Genomic DNA, 12,204 nt, shown 5'->3' on the forward strand with positions numbered 1-12,204 from the left:
TAAATCTTTAAAAACAAAACAAAGCAAAACCAGAAGCTAGCTCAGATCACTTTGCCAGGAGTAAGTAGGCATGAATGACCTCTCATAAAAAAAAATAAATGTACCTTAATGTGGGATTTTCGCATCTTTTTTAAATTGTAGAGGTGGAACCAACAGTTCATCTCCCGACAGAAAAACCAACCAGCAGTTCCAACTTCCAGGAATTCCAGCTGAATTTCACCATCACCAACCTGCTCTATTCCCAAGACATATCCCAGGAAGGGAGTGCCAAACACCAGCGGAACAAAAGGAGTGTCGAGAACGCGGTGAGAATGTGGTTGTACCCACGCCCACTCCCTTTGATCTCTGCACACTGAGGGGTCCACAGTGACCTTTTATGGCAATTCGTGGAGACAGGTTCTTTTTTTTTTTAATTTTATTAATTGTACTGCATTATGTGACACAGTGTTATGGGCACTTGGATTCCCCCAACCTCTCCCCGAACCCTCCCCCCATGGTGGATTTCTCCACCTTGTTGCATTACCACAGTTTAAATTCAGTTGTGGTTCTTTCATTGGAAAGATTAAGTCCAGTGTCTTATTATCTTAGTGGGTTCAGTGATTTCTTGGTGGGACCATCTCTGGTCTGAAGGTAAGTCCAGCTAAGCTTCATCCCAAACGATAAAAGGCCCCGACATGCCCTCGACAGCCATTTACAACCTCATGGCATCAATTGACATGACATTGATTAATAGTATGTTGATGGGAAGATGCGGTTTCTTAACTACATCCTTCCTCATAGACATTTCAATTTTGGTTTGTATTCAATGTGATTCCATACAATTATCAGTTTAGGTACAATACATTTTATTATTAATGTAGGATGGGTGTGCAGAGAAATCCCCAATACCCCAGTGAGGCGTTACTAATCTTTGTGTCCCACCTAGTGAAGTAAGATAGGTTCTTATTCCCACTTTGCATATTAAGCAGCAGGCACGGAGAGTGTCCATAACTGAACCAGGGCTGTACATCCTAGTCACACCCTGGAATAGAACGTCCCTTGGTGCACACACCTGGACTAGTATTTTTGAACCAAGAAAAAAAAAAAAGAGAGATGTATGCTTGGGGGCTCTACGTGCATACATCACAGAAACACTGCCCTGTCTTTCAGCTCAACCAGCTCTTCCTGAACAGCAGCATCAAGAGTCACTTTTCTGAATGCCATGTTGTTGCATTTCGGTAAGTTGCAACTCAGGAGTCAGATCTACAGAGAGGAGGAGAGACAGAGTGGAAGATCTTCCATCCGATGATTCACTCCCCAAGTCAGCGCAATGGCCGATGCTATGCCGATCCAAAGCCAGGATCCAGGAACTTCTTCCGGGTCTCCCACGCGGGTGCAGGGTCCCAAGGCTTTGGGCTGTCCTCCACTGCTTTCCCGGGTCACAGGCAGGGAGCTGGATGGGAAGTGGAGCTTTATTTTATAGCTTCTTTATCTTATATTTTCTAGATTTTATTTTTATTTATAAAATTAATAGAACATATATTTACATATTATATATTGATCGCTATATATATTATGTATAAATATAAAATATATACTAGTATATTTCAATATAATAATATGACACGTGACATACAACATATAAGATATATTATATGATGTATAATACATGCACCATATATAATACATGTATTGTATAAAACTATTATTTATTAGTATTTATTATTAATAACTACTAATAGTACATTATATAATATATTGTATATTATATGCTATTTTTATATTAATATAACATGCTATATAATAGATATATTTATAGATTTATATATAGAATCATCTATAAATATATAAAATATATAACTATAACTAACATAATATGAAATATAATATTTTTGTTTTATGTTTATGTCTTTATTTATATTTTTAGCTGTTTATTTTTTATTGATTTATTTTTGATTAATTTGTAAAGGTTGATTTATTTATTGGAAAGGCAGAATAACTAGAGATACGGACAAAGACTGTCCATCCAGTGTTTCATTCCACTAATGCCCACAGTAGCCAGAGCTAGGTCAAGCGAGCCAGGAGCCAGGAGTCCAATGCATTGGGGTGCCAGGGGCCCAAGCACTTGAACAATCATGGGCTGCCCCCCCAAGGTGTGCACTGGCTCCTCTATGGGATGCAGGTGTCCCAAGCGGCATTTTAAGTGCTAAACCGAATGTCCACCTGGGCTATTTATGAACTAAACTACAGATTCAGTCCTTCACCCATCCCAGCCCCGAGTGCTCCATATGATTGAGGGTAATAAGCATGGTACTGCTTAATGGAGACACGCAATGTTCATCTCACTGCGGAAGGTTCTAGAGCGGGCCTGTAGGGTGTCCGTTCCCTTAGCTTTACCCTCTTTGCGCCCCTCCAGATCCATCGTCAACAGCAACCACACCAAGGTGGATTCCCTGTGTGGCTTCTCGTTTTCGGGTCGGATGTTGACCAAAGTCACCATCTATGAGGAATTTTTGCGGATGACCCAGAATGGCACCAGGCTGCAGAACTTCACTCTGGACAGGCATAGCGTCCTTGTGGACGGTAAGGTTCTCTGGTCACTCCGGGGGCTGGGATGGAACCTTCCCCACTGCACTCCTTCACAGGCAACCTGGAGGCCTAGCGACGAGTCCACCTGGACCCTGGAAGCAGGCTGTGTCATCCTCTCGGGTCCTTAGCACCACTGAGGAAGAGATAAGGAGTGGGACTTGGGGGCACTTTCGCCCTCTCCTGGCTTGTTCTGGGACCACAAGCTAGGGATATCCTCTGGCCCCGTGCGGGCTTTTAAATCCAAGTTAAGTGGGAATCCATCCTTAGCCAAGAGCTGCCTCCATGGTGGTTAAACCTCCCATATCCAAATTTTCCCCCACCCCAGAGAAGGGTTGTGTACGTGACACTATGCGTCAGGAACGGAGGAGGAGAGTGGCCTTGTCTATTTGTTACTCGTTGCCCAAGAGCCCATGTTGTCCGTGGCCTGCAGTGAACGCCTAACACATAGTGACTGAAGAAATAGGCAGACTTTTCCACCTTATGGATCACGTGATGTGGATCACGTGACGTGGGCTTCCCCTAGTGCCTGGTGCGCTACCCTGGGGTTCTGTGTCATCCTACAAGACCATGCTGCTGAGGCAGAACATGGAACAGAAGATATTACTTTTTTTCCATAAATGGCCGCTGCAGCAGCAGCAGCAGCATCTGGTCAGTCCTTCGCTCCAGCTGCCTGCCGACGCACACCGTGAAAGGCAGAAGATGGTGGCTCAGCTAGTTGGATCTCTGCCACCCATGCGGGAGACCTGGGGAGAGTTCCCCTCTGCCTGCATTGAGCCTGGTCATTTGCAGGCATTTGGGAACTAGAGCATCGGTTCTCTTTCTCTCTCTCCCCTGCGTGTAAGTGAGCATTTTAAAGAAAGATTAAAGCACTCTCCCTCAGTTGGACTCTGTACCCTCTATTCCTTTCCAGGATATCCTCCAAGCAGAAATGATGCTGTGACTAAGAATTCTGGTAAGACTCAAAGAGTTCTCCCAACCCCAAATAAGGAAGGTGTGGCATGTTGCTTTCTTTGCTTTGTTTTTAAAGAGTTGCATGGACAGGCGGACCTGGAGGACATTGAAAATTGGCCAGCCTGTGGCCAGGACTGTTGAGGCACCATGGGAAGAGATTGTGGTTTACAACAAAGGGGGCACTCTTGGGGGGTGCTTCAGACCCAGGTGATGTTGGGCCACAAGTTGCCCAAGTCCATAGCCAGCTCAAGCTACACAGGATCCTCAAGCGAGCCAATCAGAGCAGGCTCATCCCCATCCTTGTCTCTCCAGGCCTTCCCTTCTGGGCAGTCATCCTCATCTGTTTGGTTGGACTCCTGGGACTCATCACATGCCTGATCTGCTGCTTTCTGGTGAGCCAGGGGAGGGCTGTTTGTGTTCTAATCATTGAGATGCCAGGAACTTGAATGCACAATGATGTCACGGCCGCCAGAGGACTACACGCCATGCTAGTTGCAGAAGGTCCTTGCACTCGTTTGACTGTAGCCATCTTAGCTTAGGCACACTCTAGGACGTTCCTCCAGAGACAAAAAATCACCCAATGGGGGGCATTTCTCAGATTCCCATCAGTTAGCAATGTGTGACTGTATACAAGGGTGCTTCAAAAAGCTGATGGAAACGGAATCAGAGGATAGGGGGCCGACGTTGTGACTCAGCATGTTGACCGCCACTTGTGACACCTGCACCTCATACGGGAACGTCTGTTGGAATCCTAAGCTGCTCCACTTCTGGTCCAGTTGCCAGCTCACGTGCTAGGAAAGGTTGCACAGGATCACACAAGTGCTCACATGGTGTGAGACCTGGATAGAGTCCCTAGCTACTGGTTTTGGCGAGGCCCAGACGGGGTGTGGTGGCCACGTCGGGGGAGTGAATCTGCAGGTGGGAGAGCAATCTCTCTTCTTGCTTTCACTTCCTCCCCTCCTCTCTCTGTTGGAAAGGCAGAGTTACAGAGAGAGGGAGGGAATCTTTCATCTGCTGGCTCCTTACCCAAATGGCTAAAATGGCTGCGGTTGAGCCAGTCTGAAGCCTGGAGCCACGGACTTTGTCTTAGTCCCCCACGTGTCTTGGGCCATTCTCTGCTGCTTCCCCAGTATTAACAAGGGAGCTGAATTGGAAATGGCAGCAGTCAAGACTCAAACCAGCACCCACATGGGCTAGCAGCACTACAGGGTAGAGGATTAGTCAGCTCGGCCACTCTATCTGACCCAGGATGTCAGTATAATAAGCAATGCCTTTGCCCGTGGCACCACAACGCCTGTCCCAGGCAAGAATTACTGATGCATGCAGTAACGTGCATATATTACAAATATTCAGGACAAATGCAACAAACCAGACCACAACAGACTGTATACTGTGGCATTCTACTAAGAAACAAATTCTAGACACAGAGAAAAGAGGCCAAGCCCAAAAGACAAAAACCAGAGAGTTCGATAGTTAGACCATAGATAGCTGGGTCAGAGATGACAGAGCTGGACGGGTCTAGATAATTGAGAAAGTAACTTGATACGCGGACGATTGATACATCAGAGAGAGATGCTGGGAAGAAGCAATAGACGATGGTTAACAGGGAGAGACAACAGAGAGGTTACAAAAATGTGAGTGCAAGTGGGGAGAGAGCAGTTAAATAAGTGGGAAGAGGGGAAGAAGGGCTGAGAGAGAGAAGCCACCAGGAGGAAGGAAGGACATCTGGAGGCATGGAGGCTCTGGTTCCAGCCCTGTCCTCAGCCTCGTGGTCTCCTCCAGTTGCACAGCTCACCCGTCCATTCTGACGGCCTCTCTCGGCCCTCACAGGTGACCACCTGCCAGAGGAGGAAGGAGGCAGACTACGAGGTCCAGCGTCGTCCCCGTCTGAGCTACTACCTGCCACACTTGGACTTCAGGAAACTGCAATGAGTACCCAATGCCTGAGGACCCTGTGAGCCCGGCCAGGTCCTGGAGCGGTTTGGCTGGGGCAGAAATAAACCACATTGGTTGGACACACACACAGCCTCAGGACCTTTCTTGACTTGACCCTGAGTGGCTCACGGAGACCACAAGAGAAGTCTTTCTTCACTAAGTCATGACATCCACCCACAGTTGTGTTTTTGTGGATTGATGCCGTGTCTCCCCTCAGGGATGTCAGAATTGCTGCGTCATTAAATCAACATCCCTGCTACACACCTGCCCCTGACCCCCATCATGCCTGCATCTGCTCTTCTCTATTTCCCTGCTCGCCAGCTCCTCGGCAGAATCTCAAGTTGGGTTTTTACTGCTTGATTTGCTGAAGCTCAGGTTTGTTGGGCCTTCTGGATCAATTGTCCCCAATGGTTCCTCACCCACCCCTCAAGGATGCTCCAAGATGAGAAAGGAGCCAGAAGGAACACGTGCGTAAAAAATGGCTACATCATCAGCTTTGGGGATTTGGAAAGCTGAGATGGTGGGAAGCCAATGTCATGCCAAGATTTTAGGGAGCGTAATGCCTGCTCTGGGTGTCAAGATGAATAAAAGAGTTTGTCTCCCTTCTTTCTATGGACCGACTCCAACTGCACACTGACTGCCAAGCAACCCGGGCGCGAGGCCAGATGCACTGCTGTTTTTAGGACCTGCAGAAGGGTGGGGAATAGTTCTCATGATGACTGTGTGATTTGCAGACTACCCCAAGTACCAACTCGCCAGGGATTAAAACTGCAATATACATCCTGCGCTTCCAGACTGGGTTCTATAACCTCTAACTTGGGTAATCCAAGATACTCCAAAAGCCACGTAATCTATGCAAATATTCTGATGCCAAACATTCCAGATATGGGATGCTCAAATCTGTAATGGCTATCACTTATTGATTTCTCCGTTATCTGCTAAACACCATTGGTTGGCAAGCTCTGTGTGTATTATCTGAATTACAGCCTGGGTTTGCTATGGTTCGATTGTGCCCCATCTGAAATTCCCACATTGGAAACTTAAATGTCTACTACCATGACCTTGAGAAGGGGGTGCCTCTAACGAGATATTTAGGCCATGAAGGCTGTGAGCTCACAAATAGATTGATGCCCAATCCAGCCTCCCCTGATAACGTGCCTGGGAAAGCAGCAGTAGATGGTCCAAGTACCTGGGCCCCATTCACCCATGCAGAACACCAAGATAGAGTTCCTGGCTCCTTGCGTGCGCCACAAGTTGTTTCTCATAGCCATTTGGGAGTGAATGAACCAACAGAAGATCTCGCCCTACCCCCACCCAATCACACTGCCTTTGGAATACATATATATCTTGTTTTTAAAATGTGGTGTGGCAGGAGGCTCTCTCTCCTATTCTTTTGCCATCTGAGGACCCATTGTTCATCCTCTTTTGCCATTCTGCCTTTCACAGTGTGAGAATACAAGAGAGTCCCGCCTCAGATGCCGGCACCCTAAAATTGGGGTTTCCCAGCTTCCCCAACTACGAAACAGTACATGTATAAACGGGACAAATTACCCAATTCCTGCAGCACAAAACACATTAAGACACTGCCCTTGAGAGATTCCCATGATATTTCTAAAAGTAGCCAGCATCACTGAGCCGAAGGAAAAAAAAATATCTGTCTGTCTTTAGTAAACTACATTTGTTGATCTCTGACACGCTGAATCGACACCAAGACTGCTTGTATTTGGAAATGTTCCCTCTGGCATCCGAGAAGAAGTTACGGGAATGCAGGCGTGTGTGGAAGTATTGGGGTGTGAGGGAGTTCACCAGACTAGGGGGGCACATTGCCTTCTTTGAGAAAAAAAAAATAGATCTCGAACCCAACCTGATTCCTTCCACCTGGGTGAGAATCTGAGCCAACATGCCTTGGCCTCTAGGACACACATTATCCCCAAACTGGAATCAGTGGTGGAGCCCGGGACTCGAACCCAGGGAACTGTGACAGGGGAGGTAGGCACCTCAAGGAAGCTGGGTCTTAATCAGATGTTGCCTTCTTCTGGCTACGCCTGGCCAGTGTCGAGGTCTCTATAGTATAGAAATTAAAATTCTTTCGAGATCTGAAGGCAAGCAGATAAAACTAATCTCCAAAGTGTGCTTCAATCAAGTATAGATGATGTACTCTTCTTTGTGCCTGCAATCCAGGTGAGAATTGATGAGCTAATTTGCATTCTTTTTGTTTCCGGGCCACCTTTCCCAGAAATCCAATTTGTACTTTCCATGTACAACACATTCCCCCTGTTTGCTAGTTGAACTTTATTCAATACACCTGCCCTGTCTCCAGAGTTTGTGAAATTCAACATGCCCAGGTTGCTCCCAACACGATGTCAAAGTTTTCCACTTCAAGAGCACAGCAAAAAAGAATCATGCCAGATTCCTTTGGGGTCTGATGACAACGGGTCATTGTGACCTTACCAAGGCAAAGAGACACGGAATGGTGAAGGCAGGTAGAAGTCTTGGAGTGGCGTCAGGAGCTGGCAGCAGAGAAAAGGGGAGGTTGACGACTTTCTGTCCACGGCTCACAGGTAAAGCCAAGACACAGAAAAGTAATGGCTGAAGAGAGGTTCCAGGAAAGGGAGCAGAAAGTTGTCCTTGGGAGAGATGGGAAAACATTTAAGTGCTGAAGCAAGATTTCAACTCGGGGGGGGGGGGGCTAGAGTGGAAGATGGGAGACTTAAGGTTACCAAGGAGGAGGAAGGAGTGAGCCTCAGATCAACCCGGGGGAAGGTGAGCGAAATACATACAGGGAAAACAAAAAAGTGAAATTCTGAAACAAGGCTAGGGGAGAAATCAAGAAGGTAACAAGTTACCACAAAGAAAAGAGGAAAAATCTCTTTTAATGACAAATGCTTCCTCCTTGGTATCTGTAATGGCATCAAGACACTCCAATCATTAGCATAAGAACCGCAGGAGCTATGGTGTGGTAGCTAACGGGTTCTTTCAAGTCTGAAGTCTCAAGGGCAGATTTCAGAGTAGTGAGGAACTTTTATTCTTTTTTTTTTTTTTTTAAAAAAAGGATTTCAAGATTAATTTTATTGGAAAGGCAGGTGTACAGAGAGGAGAGACAGAGAGGAAGGTCTTCCATCCGATGATTCACTCCCCAAGTGAGCGCAACAACCGGTGCTGTGCCGATCCGAAGCCAGGAGCCAGGAACTTCTTTCCGGGTCTCCCCACGCAGGTGCAGGGTCCCAAGACTTTGGGCCGTCCTCGACTGCTTTCCCGGGCCACAAGCAGGGAGCTGGATGGGAAGTGGAGCTGCCGGGATTAGAACCGGCACTCATATGGGATCCCGGCGCGTTCAAGACAAGGACCTTAATCACTATGCTATCGCCCCGGGACCGGAACTTTTATTCTGAAGGAATTATCTGAGATCACAAATACTGGCTTCTAAGCTAAGAGATAATCTAAGGTGACATGGAGTTCCAGTATCCACACAGCACAGCCGGGTGACCATGGTACAAGGAAATAAAGTCTAAAGAGATGGACGAGCCAGTGACTGTCATTGGATCATTACCCAGCATCTTCATGTATCGAATGATCACATAGCTCTCTGGGTACACACATCTATTTTTTTTTTTTCAATTTTAAAAAGGTTGGTGGTAGTGGGAGGTGGGGACGACTGAAAATAGAGCAGTGAGGAATCTCTCTGGGTGTTTGAGTGAAAAACCCGGAAACCAGCATCTTGCGATGAACACACACACACACCTTCTCCGAAACATTTGTCTTTTGAGTCTGTCTGCCCATTTGGATGTTAGTTATTTAAAACAGTCGTTGAGTTCTAGTTCTAGTTCATACAATATCACGCTATTATTACGTGCAGCGAATTCCCACAAGCTGGTTCTTCACCGTGAGCTGAACACACCAGACGCAACGAGGTATCTTAGGAGGTTTAGTCCAGTGGGGCAGGAACAGGGTGGGGGTGGTGGAGATCAGAAAAAAAGGGGGAGAAGGAAGTACTTGGGGCCCTTTCATGCAGGTAGGCCCCGCAAGGTGTGGGAGGGGGTGGGGATTGGGAGGGATTGAGGGCAGGGTCCAGGGGATTGGTCCCTGCAGGTGAATGCCTAGGGATGATTGGTGAGTGGGCGGGGTTGGGGGAAGGGGCTGGGAGATTGGGTGGGAGTCTCAGGTGGAATGCCGGGTTACAGCTGATTGGTGGATGGCTTGACCTGCACGAATTTCACGGAGCTGTGAGCAAGAAGGAATGGCGCCAGGTCGAGGGTGGGATATTCGAATAACTCCTGTATCTGGGGTACAGTGGTGCCTCTAAGAGAGATGGGGTGACCGTCTGTTGATTTTTTAAGCACTCCGGGGAGCTCTGAACACCAAGTCAGTGAGGGGCGACCCCGTACAGACCTTCAGATCACACAGACTCAACGTTGCAGGAATTTGGGATCAGGCCAAGAACTCTGACCCCAGCCGGCCTGGTCAGGCCTCCTCCTGGGGGCGGGGGGAGGCATGGGGCTCCAAATGAGCCTATTTGCATTTAGTACTGGTCATATTTACCAGTTATGGATATATTATGTCCACACTCGCAGACCGCCGAATCCAGAACACACCAAAATAATCCGTGCCTAATGCACACGCATCCACTGTTCGACTCCCCTAATGTTCTCCATGTCCACAGCTGGACCAGTGGAGGACTCAACCTTTTGAGCCATCACGGCTGCCTCCTAGGTCTCCTTTAGCAGGAGGCTGGGGTCAGGAAAGGACCCAGGGCTTTGAGTCAGGGAGGGACTCTGACTCCAACTGCTTACCCAACCAGGCTAAATGCCTACCCCTACCTCAGTTTACCTTTCAGGCCATCCCAGTTATGTGACAGTATGAGCTGTGGCCACCCCGATGCGCTCGAGGACATTGGAAAGTGCTGCTTTGTTGTATATGTTTTTGCACCTGTTATCCAACCTCAATCATTCTTTTTGGCCCTTTGAGCTTCCCCCGTGAGACAGCCAACACGCACGCTAGCAGTGGATTGTCTTGACAGAATTTCATGATTGATTTGTACAGGTTCAGAGGAAAACCAGCATCATGACGAAGACTTCTCAGAAGAGGCTGCGTGACTCTCCAAGTCCACCTAAAGCAAGGGCTGCCTGGAGCACCTCCAGCCCTCTGAGGATGTCCAGTTACATCCTCAAGAGGCCAGTTACCCGGGTGACCTCCCACGCCGGCAATGAGGTCAGGTACCACCAGTGGGACGAGACCCTGGACAAGCCACAGCAGGTCTGCTGGCAGAAGAGAATGCAAGGCCTCCAGGCCTCCAGCAGCACAGGAGAACAACTGAGCACCCCGGATCTCGCCAAAGTCTTGCAGCAACTGGCATCTAATGGCGCAGGGGTATCCCCGCCACAGGCTGAGACCGCACCTGCCCTGGCCCGACACTCACCTTGGCCGGAGCCGACGCCAGGAGGAGAGCATCTGGGTCTCTCTCACAGCTTCTACAAACCATTTCTGGTGACTGAGGAAGATATTAAGAGGCAGGAAAAGAAAGTGGAGACAGCCAGAGAGAGGCTCGCCCTAGCAATGATCGCAGACAGGCTAGCCAGTGAAAGAGAAAAGGTGAGGGGGCTGGGAAAGAGAACTGATGAAACTGGGGAAGGGAAACCCCAATAAAGAGAAGGGTACCCGGAATGCTGTGTGAATACTTCCAAACATCTTTGCAGTGTCCGCCATTTTGGGTTTTTGTTTTGTTTTTTTGTATTTTTTTTGCTTTGAGAACGTGAAACTCTTAGAAAAATCTATGTACTTCTTTCGTGGGGGGGCAGAGAGATTGGATTTCAGATGAAGAAAAAGAGGATTTTTTTTTTTTTGCTTTTTAATGTTTTACATACCCATTGACTAAGCACGCGATTTATTTTTTTTATGTATCTATGCTATAGACGCTACTCAGCCCACAGAAAGATCACTTACCCTTTAAATATATATATTTATAAATATATAAACAAAATACTTCTTTACACAATTTCTATAACACCAATTATGTGTCATAATGTGTACATATATTTTATAGACACCTGTAGGATCTCTTGATATTTATAACAGATTATGATATATAGGTTACATATTAATGTAAATATACATCGAATTAAGATGCCTATAAATGCATGCCATTACATTATACATTGTATATAAATACATATTTATGTCTAGCACATACATTACATTAAGTACAAATACATATTTACATGGGCAATGATTTATTTATACATGTATGTTTATACATATAACAATACTTAACCACCCTGAAAACGGCTATTAGCGTTTCTCTGCCACTCTGATTTACAAAACTGGATTATATGGGGGGCGGGGTCTGGAAGCGGGGTAACCTAGCCTTCCTCCTCCAAACACCCCAAACCCTTAAAAGAGAAAATACGTTTTCCAAGTCCCGCGCAGCACGCCCCGGGTCCTAAGGTAAGCCCCCCCGATTTGGGGATCGTACCCCCAGAATCCACACTCCTCCACCCGCACCCCCAAAACCACCCGGTCCGCCCCGGCTCCCCGAACCCCCGCAGCTCGGCTGCCTCTCCGACCCAGCCCGTCTTCACCCAGCAGCCCCCACCCCGTTAGCTACAAAGCCCCGTTAGCCTTGCTGCTGCACCGATCCCCCCGAAACGCCAGGCATCCCTCATTCCAGCCAGCCCTCAGTCCCGGGGCGCCGGAAGTGGAAGCCCGGAGAGGGCGGGGACGGGCCGCCCACGGCCGGAAGCGGAAGCGCGGGGC

General features: G+C 47.7%; 2 protein-coding genes across 2 annotated transcripts in view; both read left to right on the forward strand.

Annotated features, from left to right (window-relative positions):
• The window catches only part of MUC16 (mucin 16, cell surface associated), a 48,210-nt gene extending 42,679 nt beyond the window's left edge, over positions 1-5,531 (forward strand). Inside the window, 6 exon segments of the mRNA XM_040990127.1 lie at positions 142-305; positions 1,150-1,217; positions 2,396-2,562; positions 3,479-3,520; positions 3,832-3,911; positions 5,350-5,531. Of these exon segments, the coding sequence (XP_040846061.1) occupies positions 142-305; positions 1,150-1,217; positions 2,396-2,562; positions 3,479-3,520; positions 3,832-3,911; positions 5,350-5,451 (623 nt within the window). The 3' untranslated portion in view covers positions 5,452-5,531.
• Positions 5,532-10,515: 4,984 nt separating this feature from the next.
• MBD3L1 (methyl-CpG binding domain protein 3 like 1) lies at positions 10,516-11,097 on the forward strand. The gene has a single exon (XM_040990128.1). The coding sequence runs from the start codon at positions 10,516-10,518 to the stop codon at positions 11,095-11,097; it is 582 nt and encodes a 193-aa protein (XP_040846062.1).
• The last annotated feature ends 1,107 nt before the right edge of the window (positions 11,098-12,204 follow it).

The sequence above is a fragment of the Ochotona curzoniae genome, unplaced genomic scaffold, assembly GCF_017591425.1.
Source record: "Ochotona curzoniae isolate NIBS_2020 unplaced genomic scaffold, NIBS_Ocur_1.0 contig_584, whole genome shotgun sequence".
Taxonomy (NCBI): Eukaryota; Metazoa; Chordata; class Mammalia; order Lagomorpha; family Ochotonidae; genus Ochotona; species Ochotona curzoniae.

Bases quoted from the DNA above. Each gene is read 5' to 3' on its own strand.
- MBD3L1 (XM_040990128.1), top strand. From the start codon at position 10,516: ATGACGAAGACTTCTCAGAAGAGGCTGCGTGACTCTCCAAGTCCACCT.